Raw genomic sequence first — 23,974 nt, 5'->3', positions numbered from 1 at the left:
TTCAGACACTATGCAAGCGTCTATGACGATCTGCGATGATCTGGTTTTCCACCAAAAGAAACTCGATGATAGCTGTCTGCTTGGAACGTAACTTCGTCACTGGCACCATTTTGAAGGGTACGTATAGAACCAACAGAAGAACTTCATGAAACTATAGGGACTGAAGCAGTAACATTCCACGATGTTTCACCCCCACAAATTGGCGCTTTTTTTCAACTGAAATTGCTGATAAAAAGGCAACGTGTTGCATTTCTTATGAAACGCCCTTCGTATATTAGAAATATTTACCGAACGGTTCAGTAACGTTTGGACGCATCCGTATACTCTGAAGTTTCTGGACTACTTCTTTCGGAACACTGCAGAAGAACTGATCTTATAAAACTCTGTCAAATTAATGCCGAAAGCAGATACCAAACCTTTCAAGTACGATGTACATCATTTATTCATTAGTGTCTATTGGCTTTTAGCTGACACTCCTGTAGAACTTTCACCCTGTTCTTTTCATTGTAGTTTATTCACATTGCGGCCAAAAAGCATCTGTCTGAAAAAGTTTGAGGTTTGAAAAATTTAAATCACGAAACGACTGGTGGAATTAGCTTTCCATCATAAACGATTATTACCCCAGACAGTAATTTGAATTGGGTTGTTGCATAAGTTCATAGCGATTTTCCATAAGCTTAATAAACGCAACAGATAGACACAAGTGAGACTTCAGTCATCAATATTATGTTCTCCTGCTTACAATAGTCTGCCAACATTGAGCTAATATTTCGATTCCGCGAGTGTAGAAATCAAGTACTTTGTAGTTTTGAGGTGAACAACACGTCGAGCCTTGTTCCGAGTGCATTTTCATCCCGAAATGAAGTTCCTTGAAGATTGTTCGATGGAGAGCGGAAAAGGTCAAAATCTGACGGCGCAGGATCGGGTGAAAAAAGTGGTTGCGGAATGACTCCCCAACATAACTCCTATATAATGTTTTTGTCACTCTACCAGAACGCGGGCCAGCGTTATCGTGGATTAGCGTCACTTCATGCAGTCAAGCTGGTCGTTGTTCTTGGATTGTGTCTGCAGGATGTCTCAGTTGTTGATAGTAAATCTCAGCAGCGATGGTTACACCTCGGAGAAGCAAATCGTATTACATTACACAGTTGCTGTTCCACCAGATGCGTAACATTATCTTTTGTCAATGCGCGCAACTTTTTGTACGAGGAGTTGCTGCTTTGTTTCGGCTTAACCATTCCTTCATTTTCGTTACGTTAGCATACATACACCATTTCTCGCTGCTAGCAACGATACAGGAAAAGAATGATCGGTGTTTTTCACGAGCCAGTTGTTGAGCAAGCAGAGATGCTCATATGGTCACCTGCTGATGTTTGTAATTTTGGCTTAGAACGTTCCCCATTGCATACACATGTCGCGCAATCGTAGAATGATCACAGTTCATCACATTTGCCGTTTCTCAAAGACAGTGACGTGGATTATTACGGATTAATGCGTTTAAATCCCGAAGATCTTCCTGAAAGTGTAGAGTCACTAATGTCGAAACGATCCTCCTTAAAATGAGAAAACCATATCCTTACCGTGCTCTGTCCAGTAGCATTATCCTCATACACGGAGCAAATGTTTGTGGCTGCCCCCGCTGCTGTCACCCCTCTTCTGTATTGAAACTTATCTCCAAATGACAAAATGGCAATATGTAAACTAAAATATCAACAGTGAACTACAAATAAAAATTGCCAAATTATAAATAAATCCACAGCACCGCAATACCAAACTCCAAACCAAAAACGCTACGAACTTACGTAGCAACCTAATAATTTGTGTTGCCCAGTTATAAGTTTATTGTCCAAATGAAATGAGCTACGACAACTAAGGGTTGCATCACCAAATACCCAATTCCCACATGAGTGATCATCACGATTCAGTGCTATATTTTGAAGGTACATCTATTGACTGCATAGGTACCCGAAGCAAACTTACTGTTATGCTCCGAGCTGCCAAGCTGTATGATTCTACCAAGTACACGGCTCGATAGTTGCCACTGTTTTGACTATTGCTAACTACTAATTGTCTACATCAAATACTCAATTAATCACCAAACTATTAACTTTACAAAACCATTCTTTGTGTATTACTTTTATTTTCCTACGTCTCTCGTCAAGTAGAGAGACAGGTCAGCGAAGTTTTTATTTGCATCCGAATGAAATAAGAAATTTCACGAATTTTGCCTTGCCCTGTACCGAGATGTCTCTTCTCTCTGTCTTCCTTTGGTGGGCGCTACAGTCCTCGTAGAACTTTGGCCTCCTTTGTCACCTGTGTCTATTCTTCTGTCCATCGCTTTCCTTCTCCAATTGCTGATTCCCACTGCTTTGAGATCCTCTTCTTTCCCCGAGCCTCCCTCTTCTCTTTCTCTCTTCGGGCTGTCCTTACCTTGAGCCTGGATTCCATTGGGAAATTTTTGCACCACGACCGTGCAACAATTATTGCAAGCAACGAATACTTCAGTATTGGTCATATATATTTGAAACCGAAAACGGTTTCAAATTTATATGAGTGCAGGGATACTTCTTGTTACAATTTTTTACAAACATTTTCTTCGAGTTTCTGACATTCTCTAGATATGTCTAGCCCAACTTCTTCTTCCTTGTTTGATTTTGACTACAGTATCCATCTATCCAAAGATAGTCCGTTGTTTTGCATTTGTCCTTATTTTCCAGTTTCCTTCCTTTCTCACCGCCCCAAATATCTTTCTCAAAGACTTCCTTTTACATTTCAATCAGCAACCTCTTTCCTTTGTGGTCATCACACGGCCTTCCGATCCATACATTAGTATAGATCTCAATATAGCCAAATACACTTGAATTTTTGTGTTGCTACTAACATTTCTAGACGTGAATACTTTCTGTAAGCAATAACAACATCGGTTTCCACTTGCTATCTTTTCTTGAATTTTTTGCTGCTGTCCTGTCAGCTTCTGTTAAACTTTTCCACGCTTCGGTAATCTTTGCCATTTATTGTTACTGAAGTCTCTCCTCTAAACCGCGCCAAGCTCTCCCACCACTATATACTTCCTTCTATTTATATTAACTTACAGTCCTAACTTCCACACTGTTCGTTCCAATGTATCATAATTATCCTTCATGGCTTTGATATTCCTTCCAATTAACACTTCGTCATTAGCGTTTGCCACCAACTGGACGTGCCGGTTACATATTGTTCCTGCTGGATTAGATGGCACTTGCCGAAGTACGCTCTCTAGAGCTAAGTTAAGGAGTAGCGCAGAGATCACAACTCTCTTGCTTTCACGGGGTCCTTTCGGTTAATCTCACTAATTTTAGCGGGATTCTGAAATACTTCATAACTTGGAGAATTTTATTCTTGTCTAGGCTGTCGTATGATCGTTTAAAATCAGTTGTAGTTGCTTTTTATAGTCATAAAATTTCTCTAGCACTTGTCTCAATAACAAAAATTTGGTCTATTTTGAACCTGTTTCTCCTAAATCCATCCTGATAATCCCCCCGTATCATTTACATCCGGTATACTAGCCGAGGAGGTAACATCTTACTAAACACTTTATAATGAATCCAGCGGTAATTTCTGCACTCTGGTTGGTATGGTACAACACAATTATTAGTGGCATAAACGATAAGATAACTGCGTAATATGATAACCACTTATAGGACAACCGAATGAATTAATGTGTAAAGTATTCTTCCTAAAGTTTAGTGCTTCAGTATAATTTGGAGAAAGTGTAATTCAACCCAGTAAGAATGGGATGTTCTACAGTAACATTATCCAAATGTCCAACAGAAATTCATTCGGAACAGGTAGCACAGTTAATGAAACCCACAGAAACATTGGTAATAAGCTCACCGACCTAAATATTACTCAGCCTTCAAAAACAGCACACTGGCCGAATCTGGAGCGCTGTAGATTGCCTAGGACTGGTACCAGACAGCCGTGTCACCGTCCATCTCCGACAAAAAAGACTGCAGAGAAGTAGTCTGCATGTACCATTCATATTTGGGCAGTCAGCACAGTAAGATAGGTGAACGGAGAACGTGACACAGTGGCAAAATATGTGCTGTGGTCGTGTGTGGCGACTGGAGCTGGTGCCTATCACTTGTTGTAACGACCAGTTACAGTGATTATGACAATCGATGCGTCTGCGGCGACTGGTATCAAATTTGGTGAAGGACCTCACAGTCGTTCCCTGACATCCAGAGAGGTTTTCACTCACCTGCTGATGTAGGGGAGACCGGTACACACTGGCCACAAGGGCACGATGGCCAGTTGGTATTATTTCGTTACATTTCCATTCGCATATGCCACCGACGAAGGACGTTGGTGGCCACTGTACTGTCATCCTTCCACAAATGCGTCAATGCAGTCAGATTGTCGAGCGAGGAAGGAGACTTATGTTCCCATGTAGTGACAGTAAATTTTGCTTGCTCAAGACATTATCTCAATACTCCAAGACAGGGCTCTTACTAAAAAGTGAGTCCATGTATTAAGCATTGTTTCGATATTGTATATCACGATAAAAGATTACCGGGTGTTCGTAAACGAACTGCAATAATTCCATTTCGGCGATGAGGCAGAATTGCTCACTTAAATACCGACATTTCGGTCAACATGGCCAACCTGCCCCGCTGTGTTCTTACTGGTACTCTTATTAACTTTAATAGTCCCACCGTAGTCAAAGACTAGATTATATCCAACGCAATTTTTAGTAAGGAAATTGTGTCCTACCTTGATTTTAAACCGGTAACATCTATGCAATGTTTGATTTATTTTTCTTTCAAGAGTCGTAACCTGTGTTCAAGTACTCAGCTAAAACCATTGCAACATAAATTTGAAATTATTACTGACGGACCAATGCAGGATATATATTTTCAAATATCAAACCATAGTATATCTTCGAATGCAGTCATGTTTTTACTCACGGCCGTTCTGCCGTTTTGTTTTTAGGATAGTTCTATATTATAAAAAGAAAACGAAAGAGGTAGTATTTCTGAAGCAAATATGAGATTAGCAGTGATAGAAGTAAAACGGTATGAAATACCAGCAACGAGTTTAACATGCCCAGAAAAAATTGGGTAGATACTGCAAGAAATTCAAAGATTTATAGCCTTCTTAAACGGTAACAAAAAATTGGGATAAGTGCTGCATCCCATAAACATTTCGTATAACGTATGTCTTCGATTTTTAGTGTTGGACTTAATATTTTCGGTATTTTGATAATAACAGCAAATATAATGAAAGTAACTTATAGAATTAAGTTCGGTAATAATTTTCTGAAAGCGTTAGTTATTCAGGGATTATTTAGACACGTAACTAAGACAAACAGAAAAACAGGTTCTAGGTCGTACTGAAGTGTTAAAAATGACGTGAAAGAACTTTTTCTATGAATGTTCGAACGATGAAGATCCTATTGGGCACTGAGATAAAGACAGAGAAAAATTTCTGAGATGCTTTTTTTTCTGGAAAAGGGTTATTATAACGACGATAACACAGTTTATGATGGTAGTTTTTGCAATAAATCTGTAGTAATGTGAATTAAAATAAACTATGGGTATTATAGTCGATATACTTCTAGTAACATAACAGACATCGTAAGAAAATCAAACGATAAACTGCTTGGCCGAGCTGCACCCTGGGTGGGATATACGATTTCCTATAACGTATGTCTTCGTTTTTTAGTGTTGGACTTAATATTTTCGGTATTTTGATAATAACAGCAAATATAATGAAAGTAACTTATAGAATTAAGTTCGGTAATAATTTTCTGAAAGCGTTAGTTATTCAGGGATTATTTAGACACGTAACTAAGACAAACAGAAAAACAGGTTCTAGATCGTACTGAAGTGTTAAAAATGACGTGAAAGAACTTTTTCTATGAATGTTCGAACGATGAAGATCCTATTGGGCACTGAGATAAAGACAGAGAAAAATTTCTGAGTTGTTTTTTTCTGGAAAAGGGTTATTATAACGACGATAACACAGTTTATGATGGTAGTTTTTGCAATAAAGCTGTAGTAATGTGAATTAAAATAAACTATGGGTATTATAGTCGATATACTTCTAGTAACACAACAGACATCGCAAGAAAATCAAACGATAAACTGCTTGGCCGAGCTGCACCCTGGGTGGGATATACGATTTCCTATAACGTATGTCTTCGTTTTTTAGTGTTGGACTTAATATTTTCGGTATTTTGATAATAACAGCAAATATAATGAAAGTAACTTATAGAATTAAGTTCGGTAATAATTTTCTGAAAGCGTTAGTTATTCAGGGATTATTTAGACACGTAACTAAGACAAACAGAAAAACATGTTCTAGATCGTACTGAAGTGTTAAAAATGACGTGAAAGGACTTTTTCTATGAATGTTTGAACGATGAAGATCCTATTGGGCACTGGGATAAAGACAGAGAAAAATTTCTGAGATTTTTTTTTTTCTGGAAAAGGGGTATTATAACGACGATAACACAGTTTATGATGGTAGTTTTTGCAATAAAGCTGTAGTAATGTGAATTAAAATAAACTGTGGGTATTATAGTCGATATACTTCTAGTAACATAACAGACGTCGTAAGAAAATCAAACGATAAACTGCTTGGCCGAGCTGCACCATGGGTGGGATGTTTTAGCACAGGTGGTATTACAGTACTAAATGTTCTTTAAGAACGAACAAACAGTGAGATGCCTTAATTACTTAATTGTAAAGATGCTGAAGCAATGTACCAAAGTTTCTACTTGAAAAGATCAACGGAAACAAACAAATACAAGCAGGAAAAAAAATAAGAAGAAAACGTGGGCCTACCTGCTCCGGTCGCCTCTAACACCCGTCGACCCTGAAGGCTGTCGGATTGTTGACCTACTTGTAGGGCCTGTAATTTTCTAGTTGCTGACAGATTTCAGTTGAAAGCGGACGGGGGAAAGTTACGGAAAGTGAGAGTTAAATTGCAACTATATTATTTTCATATTAACACCACTCTTACAAACAAACAGACAGTATCACCATTCATGTCAACGTAAATGGCGAGCTTCTATCTGGCTATAGGCCAGGAGATACAAGCCACAAAGACCTGTAACTCTAAGAAGCAGTACAGTTGATATTTGGACTCTAGAAACAGAGTGAAAATGCCTGCGGTGATTTTACCCCAATTAACGGCCAACAACAAGAGCTGACGTGCGAAGCAGGAGCAGGGGTGGCAAGATGTAGCTGATTACATTACTGCCGCCGTAGCCGCAAATGTGGGCACGAGTACGGAAATTCACGCAGCGCCGCGTAAGCGACCCCCGAAGTCACTGCAATATCCCGAATGGTATTCATCGCACACTATAACAACGAAATGTCACGCGAAACTGCTTCCATGCGTCAAGGGGTAATCTGGGCTAAAATGGAGGCCACTTTTGCGTTACTGCTACTTATGGAGCAGCAAGTCCGACATCTCCGAAGAACTGAGTACGTCTGGGCTGGAGCTGACCTCCGCGGAGTTTTGTTACCATGAACACCTACCTCCACACACCGCACTCCCACGAAACGCGAAAAGGTTCCCCGTACGAACTTTACCGGGAAGGGAGAAGCTAGCAGTCGACGTGGCCCAGGTGGAGGAGTGGCCGTCTGAAGATTAGGTCACTGGGTCCGTCTGGGCGCCAGTTCGTCCCCAGGTACCTGTATTGGTGCTCCTGCGTGACCGCGTTCCTGCTGGACATGTTCGAACCTAACGGCTAAAAAACCCAAGGCAGTGCGCCAGTTTGACGAAGTATAATATTGATTAATCAGGGAACTGGAAAACTGTTTAGCCCCCTCCACCCGACAATCCACCTTGTAGCCGTTACTTCCGTGTGATTGAAAGGTCATTGAGAATGTTCCTTCGTGCTCAAGTCACATGTTTTACTTACAGAAGTACTGAATTAACATACTAACAGACCCATGCTCGGTACCAATTGACTCGTTATCTCGCCATAAATGTGAATGACTAATCAGACTATCCAAACCAATTTTCACTACAATTGACATATTTTTTGAGAGATCTAGGAAGTGTACAGATATTTCTTAATTACAGTTGCGTCTCAGGATCATCTTCAGATCCAAGCAGTTGCATCAACAGCCCGTCTTGTCTACTCAGAACCACGTACCAGAGCCCAAGCAATTACTTTTATCCAAAGATGATCCAGAGTGATCGAAGTATGTAATCTAATTAAAAACGTGCAACTGAGATGGAACAATAAATCAGAATTATCTCAAACTAATTTTCTTTCACTCTCTCCCTTTCGTTCTGATTCTGGAGAAGTCACTCTTCGTGTCTACACTACGAGCTGGATCTTGACCAAACTGTGAATAAAGAATTAAGCTTGTCAGTTTCTTCATGGATGGACGCTCACTCTCGAACGTGTGTACAAGAAATGGAGTATCAGTCGTAACCATGTAACACGGCGTTAGAACTTGTAAGAACATCAGAAGGGATAAAGATTGGAGCTGAGTGTTATGCTTTATCGAGGACAATCGGCTTCAGTCCTGATGGGAACTGTGAATACAGGTCCATCTCAAAAAGTTACCGACAGAACACTGTGAAGACAACTGCCTAGAAGGGACATTCATAGTGGAGTACCTCGCAAAAAGCCATCATGATTGTGATACATTAGGCTGCACATCTTCAGTGGTCCAAAGAACACAAAAATTGGACAGTCGGTGTTTCGAAGCATCTATTCTGGTCCTAAGAGTCACGGTTTTACTTATTTACAAGTTTTGCAAAGAGAAAAGTGTAATGTGCTGCGAATGCATAGAAAGATAGATCCCTTATCATTTAGCTTCAAAATAGCAGGTCAGCAACTGGAAGCAGTTAATTCCATAAATTATCTAGGAGTACGCATTAGGAGTGATTTAAAATGGAATGATCATATAAAGTTGATCGTCGGTAAAGCAGATGCCAGACTGAGATTCATTGGAAGAATCCTAAAGAAATACAATCCGAAAACAAAGGAAGTAGGTTACAGTACGCTTATTCGCCCACTGCTTGAATACTGCTCAGCAGTGTGGGATCCGTACCAGATAGGGTTGATAGAAGAGAGAGAGAAGATCCAACGGAGAGCAGCGCGCTTCGTTACAGGATCATTTAGTAATCGCGAAAGCATTACGGAGATGATAGATAAACTCCAGTGGAAGACTCTGCAGGAGAGACGCTCAGTAATGCGGTACGGGCTTTTGTTAAAGTTTCGAGAACATACCTTCACCGAAGAGTCAAGCAGTATATTGCTCCCTCCTACGTATATCTCGCGAAGAGACCATGCGGATAAAATCAGAGAGATTAGAGCCCACACAGAAGCATACCGACAATACTTCTTTCCACGAACAATACGGGACTGGAATAGAAGGGAGAACCGATAGAGGTACTCAGGTTACCCTCCGCCACACACCGTCAGGTGGCTTGCGGAGTATGGATGTAGATGTAGATGTAGACATCGATTGCATCAACGCCTTGATGAGGCTTTTAACCAGCAATGCGTAGAGGGTACAGTTCAGTCCGTAGGTGGTTATTATGTTTTCAGGGTTTTTGTACCACCACTTTCACCCAATCGTTCTAAGTCACAAACATGAATTAGGAAGCTCACATCAAAATTCTGTTTGTACATGTTTTGTTCTTATTTCTTTATGCTGAATATGTTCCCATCTTTCAATATGCCTGTGAGTATTTGGAACAGTAGGTGAGATGTGGCTCTACGGGATCTAATAATCAAAGAATGGTTTCAGCTGGATGTATGATACTTGAGGGTATTATCAAAAATGTCTTTGTGGTATAGTTTTGTTCGGCGTGTTCAGTTGACTCATACAAGAATATGTTTAACACTGTCACGCCATAACGAACAGAGCTCAGCAGGCAATAATGATACAAGAGCTGCAGTTGGTCATACGTAGGCGTGTTCTGTTCGCAGGCAGTGTCGGCATTACCCTCAACTCGGATTTCTACGAGCCGGCTTCTGACAGTCAAGCGGACATCGACGCCGCGGAGCGGGCACAGCAGTTCCATGTAAGTGCTGTGTTCTGAGAACCTCGTTAATTTTTTCCTCTGTACTTTGTTTCCGAAATAAAACTTTCACGTATGTGTCCACGAAGTCTTTTGAGACAGAGTCCGCGGATATAAGCTTCTCGATTGACCTGCCGCGTTAAATTCGGATAAAATCCCAAACGTCCAATGACTGGCTCCTTCACCGTTACCAGTGACTAAATGACAGTCATATAACTGAAAAAGTTCGCAGTTTTATGGCAAGAGAACTGCATCTCATTGGTCAGACTACGTCACGGTGGCGTCACGGAGTTAGCAAAGGTAGAGGTGGTGCCTTCTCCATCCATTGATCATGTTTGTGCTCGCTGTCCAGCGTTGCATCGACCGCCACCGCTCATGTTGGTGGTAAACTACGTGAAGTCATCCCCCGTGTCTTCCTCTGTGTCTTTATTGAAGTTCAATAGAGACTCCAACGCTCAGAAATGCATGGGAGCGTGCACTTGATAAAGGAAGATCACAGCCGAAGAAATCATATAATTTACTGCCTGATATGAGTGTTAGCCCTAGAAGCGACGATGGACAGTAAGCTCAGAAGTAACATATGGACATAGAGCACAACAGTTCGGCATGCGCCATCTAAGTGATGTCATCATGACATACACTAGGCGATCATATACCGTTCTCGGACATAAAAATGGAAGCCTTGTCAGTGACACTCCAGACAGTTCAGTCCGTCACGTCGACAATGGGGACAATCATCTAAAGCGTTGGGTATTATCCGAATGGGACGCGGCAAGTTAACCGAGAACTTTCTATGCAACGGTTTCCCTGTCTCTTGTTTCCAACGACATATCTTCACCGTATCGAATTACGTTGATTTTTCCGCAGCTATTGACATGTATTCTGTTCTTCATCATTGTTGTTATATAAACAGTGAAGTTTACATGCCTGAAGATTTTGAAAATGTCAGAACATGAAAACGAAAGCCCTTTCCCCCAGTTGTGCAAAACTGTAATCTGATACCATATGTTTATATCAAAGTTATTCACTCCCTCGGGCTTTGATAAAGTGAAATAAAAATATGAAAACAGAAAGGTAATTCCACATCTGAAACACGTAACGTGGTTTCATACAGCACAACAGAAATAGCACAGAAGAAATGACAGAAACAGACTATTTCTTACACATATGTATGATCCTTACTACGAACATCGGTCAAACAAACAAAAAATTCAAGAAAAAAGTACTAGGATCATATAATGCAAGCACGAAAACAGAAAAGGTTTATGTACTTTAAAGATGCAAATTATTAGACGATGTAGGAAGAAGACAACATACACTCCTGGAAATGGAAAAAAGAACACATTGACACCGGTGTGTCAGACCCACCATACTTGCTCCGGACACTGCGAGAGGGCTGTACAAGCAATGATCACACGCACGGCACAGCGGACACACCAGGAACCGCGGTGTTGGCCGTCGAATGGCGCTAGCTGCGCAGCATTTGTGCACCGCCGCCGTCAGTGTCAGCCAGTTTGCCGTGGCATACGGAGCTCCATCGCAGTCTTTAACACTGGTAGCATGCCGCGACAGCGTGAACGTGAACCGTATGTGCAGTTGACGGACTTTGAGCGAGGGCGTATAGTGGGCATGCGGGAGGCCGGGTGGACGTACCGCCGAATTGCTCAACACGTGGGGCGTGAGGTCTCCACAGTACATCGATGTTGTCGCCAGTGGTCGGCGGAAGGTGCACGTGCCCGTCGACCTGGGACCGGACCGCAGCGACGCACGGATGCACGCCAAGACCGTAGGATCCTACGCAGTGCCGTAGGAGACAGCACTGCCACTTCCCAGCAAATTAGGGACATTGTTGCTCCTGGGGTATCGGCGAGGACCATTCGCAACCGTCTCCATGAAGCTGGGCTACGGTCCCGCACACCGTTAGGCCGTCTTCCGCTCACGCCCCAACATCGTGCAGCCCGCCTCCAGTGGTGTCGCGACAGGCGTGAATGGAGGGACGAATGGAGACGTGTCGTCTTCAGCGATGAGAGTCGCTTCTGCCTTGGTGCCAATGATGGTCGCATGCGTGTTTGGCGCCGTGCAGGTGAGCGCCACAATCAGGACTGCATACGACCGAGGCACACATGGCTAACACCCGGCATCATAATGTGGGGAGCGATCTCCTACACTGGCCGTACACCACTGGTGATCGTCGAGGGGACACTGAATAGTGCACGGTACATCCAAACCGTCTTGAACCCATCGTTCTACCATTCCTAGACCGGCAAGGGAACTTGCTGTTCCAACAGGACAATGCACGTCCGCATGTATCCCGTGCCACCCAACGTGCTCTAGAAGGTGTAAGTCAACTACCCTGGCCAGCAAGATCTCCGGATCTGTCCCCCATTGAGCATGTTTGGGACTGGATGAAGCGTCGTCTCAGGTGGTCTGCACGTCCAGCACGAACGCTGGTCCAACTGAGGCGCCAGGTGGAAATGGCATGGCAAGCCGTTCCACGGGACTACATCCAGCATCTCTACGATCGTCTCCATGGGAGAATAGCAGCCTGCATTGCTGCGAAAGGTGGATATACACTGTACTAGTGCCGACATTGTGCATGCTCTGTTGCCTGTGTCTATGTGCCTGTGGTTCTGTCAGTGTGATCATGTGATGTATCTGACCCCAGGAATGTGTCAATAAAGTTTCCCCTTCCTGGGACAATGAATTCACGGTGTTCTTATTTCAATTTCCAGGAGTGTATTTATTGAGCAAGGAATAAAGGAAAACTGAAGATTCGTTGTACAGTCTTTGAGGACAGCATAACACCAGACAACAGCCACCTATCGTACTGATATATCGCACTACCTGGAGACAGGAAATATATGCATGTGAAAATAAGAAGAGTCAAAACTAAAGAAAAAACTGCTATTTCAGCTAAATTGTCCGCCCATATTTGCAAGTAATAGTGTATCGCGTGTTACATAGTAACTGCGAAATACGAATGCAGTCATAATCTACATTTATGGAGAACAGTTACTCAATCATATCTACAAACAAGTATTAATCGTAGCAAACTAGCCTGATGCACTGAAATGAGAGACGTGAAGAGAACAGGTAGGACGGATAAGGCTTTGAAAGGAAATCAAAAGCTAATAAATCCAGAATGCTTTCCAGGAGTCTGAGATATTTACCCAAAAGCCTACATGTGGGAATATCTCAAATTAAATTGACCGAAGGAGGTCTATCCATATTACTTGTAGTACGTTGTCATCACTTACTTCCGGACCGTTTCCATAGAAACCATGGAGAATTTGGTCTATCATTCGTAAGTATATCGGTGTTTATAATGTTCAGTACGATTAAAGAGATTCTGCGTGCACTCTTTCAGAATTATAAGCTTTGTCACATAGCGTATCTGCCCCACAGGCAGGCTCATGGCGGAAGTTAGCAGCAGCATTGTCCTGTACCTAGCGTATTGCTAGTTCATTTACCATTTATAACGAAGAACAGGACTTAAGTTAGCATATTTTGCCTAGCAGACAAGCATTTCGTGTACTAAAATATTATTTTATTTAGTATTCGCCGGCCGGTGTGGCCGAGCGGTTCTCGGCGCTTCAGTCTGGAACTGCGGGACCGCTAAGGCCGCAGGTTCGAATTCTGCCTCGGGCATGGATGTGTGTGATGTCCTTAGGTTAGTTAGGTTTAAGTAGTTCTAAGTTCTAGGGGACTGATGACCTAAGATGTTAAGTCCCACAGTGCTCAGAGCCATTTGAACCAACCAATTTAGTATTCTAAAACACATCGCTTCCACATTTTTAACGTTATAGTTGTTTGAGTAGGTATGATCCGAAACAAAAACTGGCTAGTTACTTTTTTTATGTTTCACTAGCTTTTTCCATCACCTTCGTCCGCGTGGATCACGAACCCGCATGAATTTTCAAAAATCATGAAGCTTATTACCATTGAGCAAAACACATATAACACACTGAAAGTGAAACTGTCAAAGCGGCGCAACGGTAAAGAATTGATGTGTTTATAAGCCCGGATACAGATATTTCAAGTATAAAATACCAATAGACCTGGATAGGGGAAAAGTCTAGTGTTAGATTTAAGGAAATTACGAAAATGAAAGGGTCTGTGCTTATAAACACGTCAGTCCTTAATCATTGTGTCCTTTTGACAGCTCCACCTTCACTGTTTTATAACCATTTTTCTCGCCGATAACAAGCTACAGGATTTTTCAAAATTCATTCGGGTTCCAGTTCCACGCGAATGAAGTCGTGAGCAAGGCATTATTACTGTTCGACAGACTTATCAATGTCTATAGTAGCGCCAACGCGACAAATTTATCAACGTTAATTGTTACACCGATTGAAGAATGAATTCAAGAATGTATATGAATGACGGGATTAAACTGTTAACGTGATTATTATGATGATAAAATATTCCAAAATATTGCTCACTGCTTTTTACGGATTGGCACCAGCTAAACAATGCAAAAATAAAACTGCAAATATTTGTTGAACCACCATAAAATATGCATCTGACAACTCTTGGGAGAGACAGTCTGTGTATATATTGTTTGTGTGGAACAGTGGTATTACTTTCAGCCGTATGTATTAGTTCCTATTTATTTCCGACCGCTTTCTGTGATACAATCCACCATCTTCAGGGCACTAGATACAGAAACACATTACTTATCATACCATACAAAACGCAGCAACTAAAGACCTACATTTACTTTTTTAAGGCTCTGAGCACTATGGGACTTAACATTTGAGGTCATCAGTCTACTAGAACATAAAACTACTTAAACCTAACCTAAGGACATCGCACACTTCCATGCCCGAGGCAAGATTCGAACCTGCGACCGTAGCAGTCACACGGTTCCGGACTGAAGCGCCTAGAACCGCTCGGCCACCGCGGCCGGCTACTTTTTCTTTTCTTTTTTTAAATATTGAAATAACTCTGTCACACTAAACCAGTTTCCATTATTTTTGTGTCTGTGTGACCATTATACTATTAAAACTGTACAAACATCAGCTATAGTTATTGAATCCACTGTAACAAATTTGTGCGAACTGCCGACGTTTCGGTCTCTGTTGCAAGCGACCTCCTCCAGGATGTTTTTGTCTACTGAAGGTCGCTTGTAACAGGGAGCGAAACGTCGGCAGTTTTATATATGTTGACAATGCGGTCACAAACCCAGAAAAATTTTATTGAATGTGAAAATGGCCGCGGAAGCCTACGTTTATACTTAAACATGTAGTTCCTGAAGTGAGGCAGCAACCGTTTCAGCAGTTGCACGGGCAACAGTCTGAGTGATTGACTTATCTGGCCTTGTCACATCAGCCAACATAACCATTCTGTGCTGGTACTGCGAACGGCTAGCACCAAATGGAAACTACAGCCGTGGCAAAACATAGACTAAATTTTATGCCTATCTTCGGGTCCACAATGAAAATACGTGAATCCAACTGTCCTAGTAACCATTACAATGTTGGCCATTAACTATAATATTCAGGAATTCCTAGGATGCATTACTTTTATTTATTGTAAGAATTACGAAATAATAAAGACAGATTCTGCTTAAAAGAGCATGCCTCAACAATTTGAGTCTTGTATCCAAGGTTCTCGGGTGTCCAGCCGGATCCGTTCGTCGAAGTTCCACGATATTTCGGCGGATAACCGTTCCGCCATCATCAGGTGGTGCTGATGGAATGATCTGTCTGCGCAGACAGATTGACTTATCTGGCCTTGTCACATCAGCCAACATAACCATTCTGTGCTGGTACTGCGAACGGCTAGCACCAAATGGATCTGTCTGCGCAGACAGATCATTCCATCAGCACCACCTGATGATGGCGGAACGGTTATCCGCCGAAATATCGTGGAACTTCGACGAACGGATCCGGCTGGACACTCGAGAACCTTGGATACAGCACATTCGCCGGGAAAGCCTGAGATCTCAGTTTGAGTCTTGTTGTCACTGTCGTACACTGTCAACCCTGAAATGAAGAGTAAGTGAAAGTTTTGTGATGGATGTAAACAGAAAACTAAACACTAACCGAAATAATAGATCGCTTAAACATGAAAGATGCTAATAGTCTTCTTGGAGTACTGGCTACAAATTTTCTACGACATGATAAAATTATACATATATCCTCGAGTAGCGTGCCGGGCACTGTGCTAATAGGTGAACCAAATCAGGATCAAATCCGTGCAGCTGGTTAACCGGCCGGTTGGATCTGGTTTTTAGGCAGTTTCCTACATCCAACAAGGAACACTGCGGGCTCGTACCCAAGTCCCCTTGAGCCATACGATTCACAAACGTTCCGAAAACGTTCTCACCCTTTTACATAGCAAAAATATTAGACGCAGTCAGATGGGGTATGGGCTGCACACGTTCCGTCCCAGGAAGATATCTCTTAACTCATTTTGGTTCTACATCTACATCTACATGGATACTCTGCAAATCACATTTAAGTGCCTGGCAGAGGATTCATCGAACCGTCTTCACAATTCTCTATTATTCCAATCTCGTATAGCGCGCGGAAAGAATCATCACCTATATCTTTCCGTACATGCTCTGATTTCCCTTATTTTATCGTGGTGATCGTTCCGCCATATGTAAGTCGGTGTCAACAAAATATTTTCTCATTCGAAGGAGAAAGTTGGTGACTGGAATTTCGTGAGAAGATTCCGTCGCAACGAAATACGCCTTTTTTTTAATGGTTTCCAGCCCAATTCCTGTATCATTTCTGTGATACTCTCTCCCATATTTCGCGGTAGTACAACACGTGCTGCCTTTCTTTGAACTTTTTCGACGTACTCCGTCAGTCCTATCTGGTAAGGGTCCCACACTGCGCAGCAGTATTCTAAAAGATGACGGACAAGTGTAGTGTAGGCGGTCTCCTCAGTGGGTCTGCTACATTTTCTAAGTGTCCTGCCAATAAAACGCATCCTTTGGGTAGCCTTCCCCACAACATTTTCTATGTGTTCTTTCCAGTTTAAGTTGTTCGCAATTGTAATACCTAGGTATTCAGTTGAATTTACGGCTTTTAGATTAGACTGATTTATCGTGTAACCGAAGTTTAACGAGTTCCTTTTAGCACTCATATGGATGGCCTCACACTTTTCGTTATTTAAGGTCAACTGCCACTTTTCGCACCATTCAGATAGTTTTTCTAAATCGTTTTGCAGTTTGTTTTGATCATCCGATGACTTTATTAGTTGTTAAACGACAGCGTCATCTGCAAACAACCGAAGACGGCTGTTCAGATTGTCTCCTAAATCGTTTATATAGATAAGGAACAGCAAAGGGCCTGTAACACTACCTTGGGGAACGCCTGAAATCACTTCTGCTTTACTCGATGACTTTCCGTCAATTACTACGAACTATGACCTCTCTGACAGGAAATCGCAAATCCAGTCACATAACTGAGACGATATTCCATAAGCACGCAATTTTACTACGAGCCACTTGTGTGGTACAGTGTGAAAAACCTTCCGAAAATCCAGTAATACGGAATCGATCTGAAATCCTTTGTCAATAGCACTCAGCACTTCATGTGAATTAAGAGCTAGTTGTGTTTCACAGGAAGGATGTTTTCTAAACCCATGTTAACTGTGTGTCAATAGACCGTTTCCTTCGAGGTAATTCATAATGTTTTTCCAAACTTATACAGGTAGCTCTTATTCTTACGTTTATTAGGTGGCAATTATTGAAGTCGTGTTCAACGGACCTACGAATACCTGTGTGTGTGTGTGTGTGTGTGTGTGTGTGTGTGTGTGTGTGTGTGTGTTTTCCTTTCATTGTGTATAAATAATCAGTTCGGGTGATCATTTTGTGTTTAACATTGTTTCGTTAGCCGAATGATAAGTGTAGATAACTGTACAACGTACATGGTGATCTACATAAATTCAATTAACGAACCCTTTTTGTTTCAGCTCGGGTGGTTTGCGCACCCCATATTCTCGGAAGAGGGAAACTACCCCGCAGTTATGATAGAGCGGGTAGACAATAACAGCTTGGAGGCAGGCATCTGGATATCACGGCTACCGAAGTTCACTGCTCAGGAAATAGAGGATCTGAAAGGTAAACACAACATTTCATTTACACATCTACGTAATGCGACATGAAAACCATCTTTATTTTTAAGAAATGAGTCGCGCAGTTCCCGTACGTATAGTTTTCAGTTCCTTTATAACTAGAGGTATTACTAAACAATGACATTCTATGCAAATTGTTTTAACATTGAGCAAAAACAATCAACATTTGCCTGGGAAATTGATTTTGGAAATATAGCGTCTCCATAATTGAAGTTTCAGTTTCAAAATGCTGGAGAAAGAAAACCAATACTCAAAATGACGTCAAATTGTAACAGCATATTGTTGACGCAGGGGAAACGCCATGGAACTAAATATTTAAGGAAAACTTGAGCAATAGATGGCGCTGTAAGCAACAAAATATGAGCACCAACATACGCGCGGCACTCGCCTGTTTGTTTGCTTCAGAGACGCCCAAAATGGCCGTCTCCTTGAAGGTTCAAAGTGGTTCAAATGGCTCTGAGCACTATGGGACTTAACATCTGAGGTCATCAGTCCCCTAGAACAAGGAACCACTTAAACCTAACTAACCTAAGGACATCACACACGTCCATGCCAGGATTCGAACCTGTGACCGCAGCGGCCGTGCGGTTCCGGACTGAAGAGCCTCCTTGAAGGATTGTGCGCTGCTGGTAAAGCTCTTTTACAAGAAGGGTGAGTGTGCGCCAGAAGCTCTGCAAAAGTTACGGACGCTCAGGGGTATGAAGAAAGGCATTGGTCCGTTGTCTGCTAAGGATGTGCAGAAAATGGTTCCAAACCTGGAAAATACTGGTTCTTTTCAAGTGCAACGTGGCTGAGGGTGGAAAGCAATTGATTCGATGTCTGACGGAGATGCGGCCACAGCACTGCAGGAGGGATAGAGAAGGTGTGTGAAAACGTGTAGTGCACGGGAATGCCAGAAGTTGTATATGCCTGCGCGCACGGTGCATAAAATCCTACAAACATGCTGCATTGCTGTCCATACAAAATCATCCATGTTCAGGAGTTGCATCCTGCTGACCTACCAGCAAAAAATATGTTCGCTTTAAAATATCTTGCTCGCGTATAGGTGGACAGTGATTGGCCGTGAAACCTTATCTGGGCAGACGAAGCCCACTTCCATCTTCAGTGACATGTCAATACGCGGAATTTCAGAATATGGGCAACTGAAAATGCACTCGCATGTCAACCGGTAAAACTTTCATTCTGCAAAGGTGGAGTGTGTGGTGCGGGTTGGTGGAAACGTTTATCGTAAGGCCGTATTTTTTCGAGGAGAAGAGTCCTGCGGGTTCTGTTACCTGTGCCGTCACTGATAAACCCTTCAACAGCTTGGATGTATCGGTAGGATAAATTTTTATGCTACACTGCGCTTCTCCGCACCTTGCATATTCATAAAGCGGCTGTTGCAGAGGCATTTCGGAACTGCTAAAATTATCAGCCGTCATTTTGTCACACCCTGGCCCTCCAGATTACCTGATCTCAATCCGTGTGACTTCTGCCTCTGCGGTTACTTGAAAGATATGTTCAATGCTCCAATTACGAACGTAGCTGAGATGAAGGCTCGCTCTAAGCAACACATTCAGAACATGACCCGCGAGACACTCCAATATGTTGTGAAACATGTTTTTTTCTCGATTGCAACTTATGTCAGAAAACGATGGACGGCATACTCAACACGTCTTGCGCCTGCCACACGACAATTAGAAACCGATGTCATTTTAGTTTCTATGTGGTTTTTAGCACCAGGACAACTAAAAATTGATTTTAGTTACACTGGTATCCAAAATTAAAACAACAGCTATTTCCAAGTTCTGTGTCTAATTCACGATATAATCATACAAAGTGTCAACAGATGTCAATACGATCGTCTTCTGTACGGAACTTGGCATTCCGGTCAACGGACAATGTCAACGAAGACGTAGAAGAAGTATCAAACAGGGTAAAGTTTTCCGGGTAGTCCCTTACCCACAACTGTTGTGTAGACAGTCACAGACGGTGCAGTATGTCACAGAGAAGACGCCTACCAGGCCCTCTACTGTGGAGGGCCATAGGAAGAATGGAAGCAGGACAGTCGCAAACTGATATGGCCCGATGACTTAATGTGGATCTTTCTGTTCTTTCTTGGATGTAGTGACTTTTTGTAGAGACAGAAACCGTATCTCGAGGACCAGGGCAGGACCGACCATATGTGACATCAGGAAGAGAGAGGACCGTTACTTGGTTGTAAGGGCACTCCGGTACAGCCTTAGTAGTGCACAGCAACTGGCACCTCACCCCGCAACATCCACTGGACGTGTTGTGTCGAGGCAAACGGTCTACAGAAGGCTTCGGCACAGTACCCTTTACTGTCCGAGACCTGCTGTATGTGTACCTTTGACGCGTCTTCACAGAAGGGAACATCTAGAGTGGAGTCGTCGGCATGCCACATGCACGTCGAACAGTGGGCCGATGTTCTTTTCACAAATGAGTCCCGATTCGGTCTGGAGTGTGATTCTCGCCGGATTCACCTGTGGAGGGAACGCGGAACTCGATTTCGGGACTCAGACATTGTGGAAACAGACAAGTATCTAGGAGGATCCCTAATAATATGGGCAGGGATTATATTAACCACACGAATACCTATCCCGTAATTCTGCGGGTGAAGCGGCAAAATTCAGCTGCTGTCAGGTATCGTTACGAAACCTTGGAATCTCATGTGATGTTGTTGCGACGTGCTGCGGGCCCAGACGTCGTACTGATGGACGATAATGCTCGTCCTCCTAGAGCACAGGTGGTCGATCATTTCTTGGAAACGGAAGATTGCACGCATGGCGTGACTTGCTCGCTCTCCCGATTTGAATCCTATAGAGCATGTCTGGGATGCACGAGAAGACGGGTCACATCATGTCAGCATCCACCAACCACTCTCCAAGATATGCAAGCTGCTCTGCAGGAGGAACGGGCGTTATTGTCTCAACATGATAATGATGACATGATTCATAGCATGCCCGGTCATCGTCTGCCTGTATTGCTGCCAGCGATGGTCACACCCTATACTGATTACATTAACCAGTTGTCAGAATGTGTGTGCAAATTTGTTAAGTTGGAAAAAACGAAGAACTTTCTTGCCTACCATTATGCATCCTGCATCTGTTTACATTCTGTACTCTTTACATTGTTTCTACTTTACTGTGTATACTGTTTTGTGGCCAAATGTTCGCAGTCTTGCAAAATTTCCGTTTGTTGCTTTCATTTTGGACACCAGTGTAGCATTTTATGCGGTTTATGGCCTCAGTTCAATTAAAAACCGACTTTTCCCATCCAATGTGGAACGACCTTGCGTGGTTGATGGGCTTCATCTTACTAACCATGCTAGAACTGTTGACTGCCGAACTTGTGCAGTCGGGCACGCTGAACAGCATGAATGGTGTAACGTGCCATTCAAACCATAGCATCGTACTGCAATTCTTCTGTCATTTGTAGCGGATCCAATTTAAGTTAACACGTTTACAGCGCCATCTAGTGGCAAAATTTTGTTAATCTCCTTTTCGTTCCATAACATCACACCCTGTGTCAATAAAAGTGGCTCTACGCACTAAGGGACTTACCATCTGAGGTCATCAATCCCCTAGACTTAGAACTACTTAAACCTAACTAACCTAAGGACATCACACACACCCCCCATTCCTGAGGCAGGATTCGAACCTGGGACCGTAGCAGTAGCGCGGTTCCAGAATGAAGCGCGTAGAACCGCTCGGCCACAGCAGCCGGCCCCTGTGTCAATAATATGCTGTTCAAATTTGACGTCTTCCTGTACAGTGATTCTCTTTCTACAGCGTTTAGGAACTGGAACTTTAGTTATCGGCACCCTGTATAATCACATAAACTAATTACAATTCTTGCTTCACCTTAGTACGGCCCTATTTAGCCCACTCCCTTATAATCTTTTAATATTCGTCTGGGACATGAGACTATTTCCTAGTTTTCTGTAGTTCGCTATCAAGAAGGGGAAACAAAACGTTAACCGCAACAGCATACGTTTCGTGGTTGTAACGTATAAGACCGTTTTTAATGTAGTACTGCTATAACAATTCATTGTTTCTGCATAGTGCTGCAGAAAGACAATAAGTAAAGCAAATTAGGCCCCCAAATACTGTGATACATTTAATAATTTTTTCATAATGTGGGGCCACAGTCATAACGTATTTCTTTAAAGTCAGTACCACCATTAGACAGTTGTTTATTTACAGCGTTACATTTACACTGTAAATAAACAACTGTCTAATGGCGGTGCTGACTTTAAAGAAACTATGAAACATATTTCAGGCACATGTTGTGTAAGAGTACTCACATTCTGTCTATGCGAAAATATAATTTGGTCTAATATTAATACCGAGTGCCAGTATTACCGATGCATTGCGGCAGATTCAATTCTTGGGACACTCTGGATACGATTTATCTCTGACGAGGTGGCCAACACTGATAGGGGTTAAACTTGTCCTGCGTCATACTGATAATGTAAATAGTCGGTTGACGCATGTCGCGTAGCAGTGCCGTCATCCGGGCGGATGGTCGCTCCGAAAATGCGCCAGCCGCACAGATCGGTGGCGGCAGTGTTATGGTATCGGAGATTTTCACCTGGTAGTAATGAAAGTTGCAGTGGCACATTTGCACTACGTGTACATCATTCAGGACCACATGAAACCCTTCGTATTAGAGTTTCGCTCTACCAAAACCACGGTGTGGTAGTTCTGGTACTTTGGATAAATGACATAACAAATGGTAGGATTATCGGTTGTATTGATAGAATTGGTAGGGAAAGACACAGAAACGAATGTGTAAGGGAGAAAATGGGAACGGATGAGTTCTCCTTGCATTTTTTCTTTTATTTTTTTGCACATAACTGGAACCGCACATCATTCAGTGTTAGTACATTGTGTATTTTATATCCTCATAAAATATAAATTTCACTTTATAAGCAGTAAAAATTAGTTGATCGCGTAACTTCTGCGCTTTTATGTAACCAAAGCAGGTACTTCTGATGCCAGTACAGTTTACATACACAAACATAAAAAATATATATAATTTCTGTTGTTATTTTGGACCCAAGAGAATTTCATCATGATCAAAGGCAAGAGATTCCTGTTATTACTTGATTGCGAAAATTCTTTATCAGTAACAGAAATAAATTTTATACAAGTTCGACGGAGTATTGAAGCGATGTTCGACACATTTTTGTTTTGCGATTTCTTTTTTAATTTTACTTTTTTGTTGAAGATATATCGTTTTCTAGCGCTGTATGATACATCTGGATTGTTTTCTTCATTCTTATTACAATATCCCTTTGTTTCACGTTACAAACCAACAATTTTCGAATAAAACCAGAATTAAATACTGCCAATTTCAATTTTGTTATAAATACGTTTTACATTTAAGAAACAGGCAAGATGATAATTATACACAACAAAAATTTCCGTAGTTACCCGGCCCTTTATATAACCTCAGTCAGTTTCTAGAGGTTCGCCGCATCTGATTTTCAGCGGAATTTAATAACACTGATCGCATATGTATAGAAAGCGATCGTTACAAGGTAACGCCCGACACTATGCAACACAACCCAACGTGTGGATAAGGTGGAGGCGACCTTGACTGACCAAAGTTACTAGGAAAACTGCCGTAGTCTACGCTTGCTTACAGTAGCCGACGGTACCCTACGGTAGTTCTACAACTCTACTTGTGCTTAATGTCTTCACCATAAATGACGGGGTCTTCCAACGGTCATAAAGACAGCGTTACAGTGGTCTGAGGAGCATAGTATTCAACTCACGGTGATGTCAAATTTGCCTAATCTGGAGCCAGTGGAAAACATCTGGGGCATTATCAGATGCCATCT

At 42.3% G+C, this 23,974-nt stretch overlaps 1 protein-coding gene across 1 annotated transcript in view; it reads left to right on the top strand.

The window, feature by feature from the left end:
- Window positions 1-23,974, top strand: part of LOC124805570 (myrosinase 1-like) — a 135,017-nt gene that overhangs the window by 61,428 nt on the left and 49,615 nt on the right. Inside the window, exons 6-7 of the mRNA XM_047266136.1 lie at window positions 9,944-10,038; window positions 17,965-18,112. Coding sequence (XP_047122092.1) covers window positions 9,944-10,038; window positions 17,965-18,112 — 243 coding nt within the window. The remainder of the gene's footprint in view (window positions 1-9,943; window positions 10,039-17,964; window positions 18,113-23,974) is intronic.

Source organism: Schistocerca piceifrons, chromosome 7, assembly GCF_021461385.2.
Source record: "Schistocerca piceifrons isolate TAMUIC-IGC-003096 chromosome 7, iqSchPice1.1, whole genome shotgun sequence".
In the NCBI taxonomy this organism is placed as follows: domain Eukaryota; kingdom Metazoa; phylum Arthropoda; class Insecta; order Orthoptera; family Acrididae; genus Schistocerca; species Schistocerca piceifrons.
This window is presented reverse-complemented; position numbering and strand designations above follow the sequence as displayed.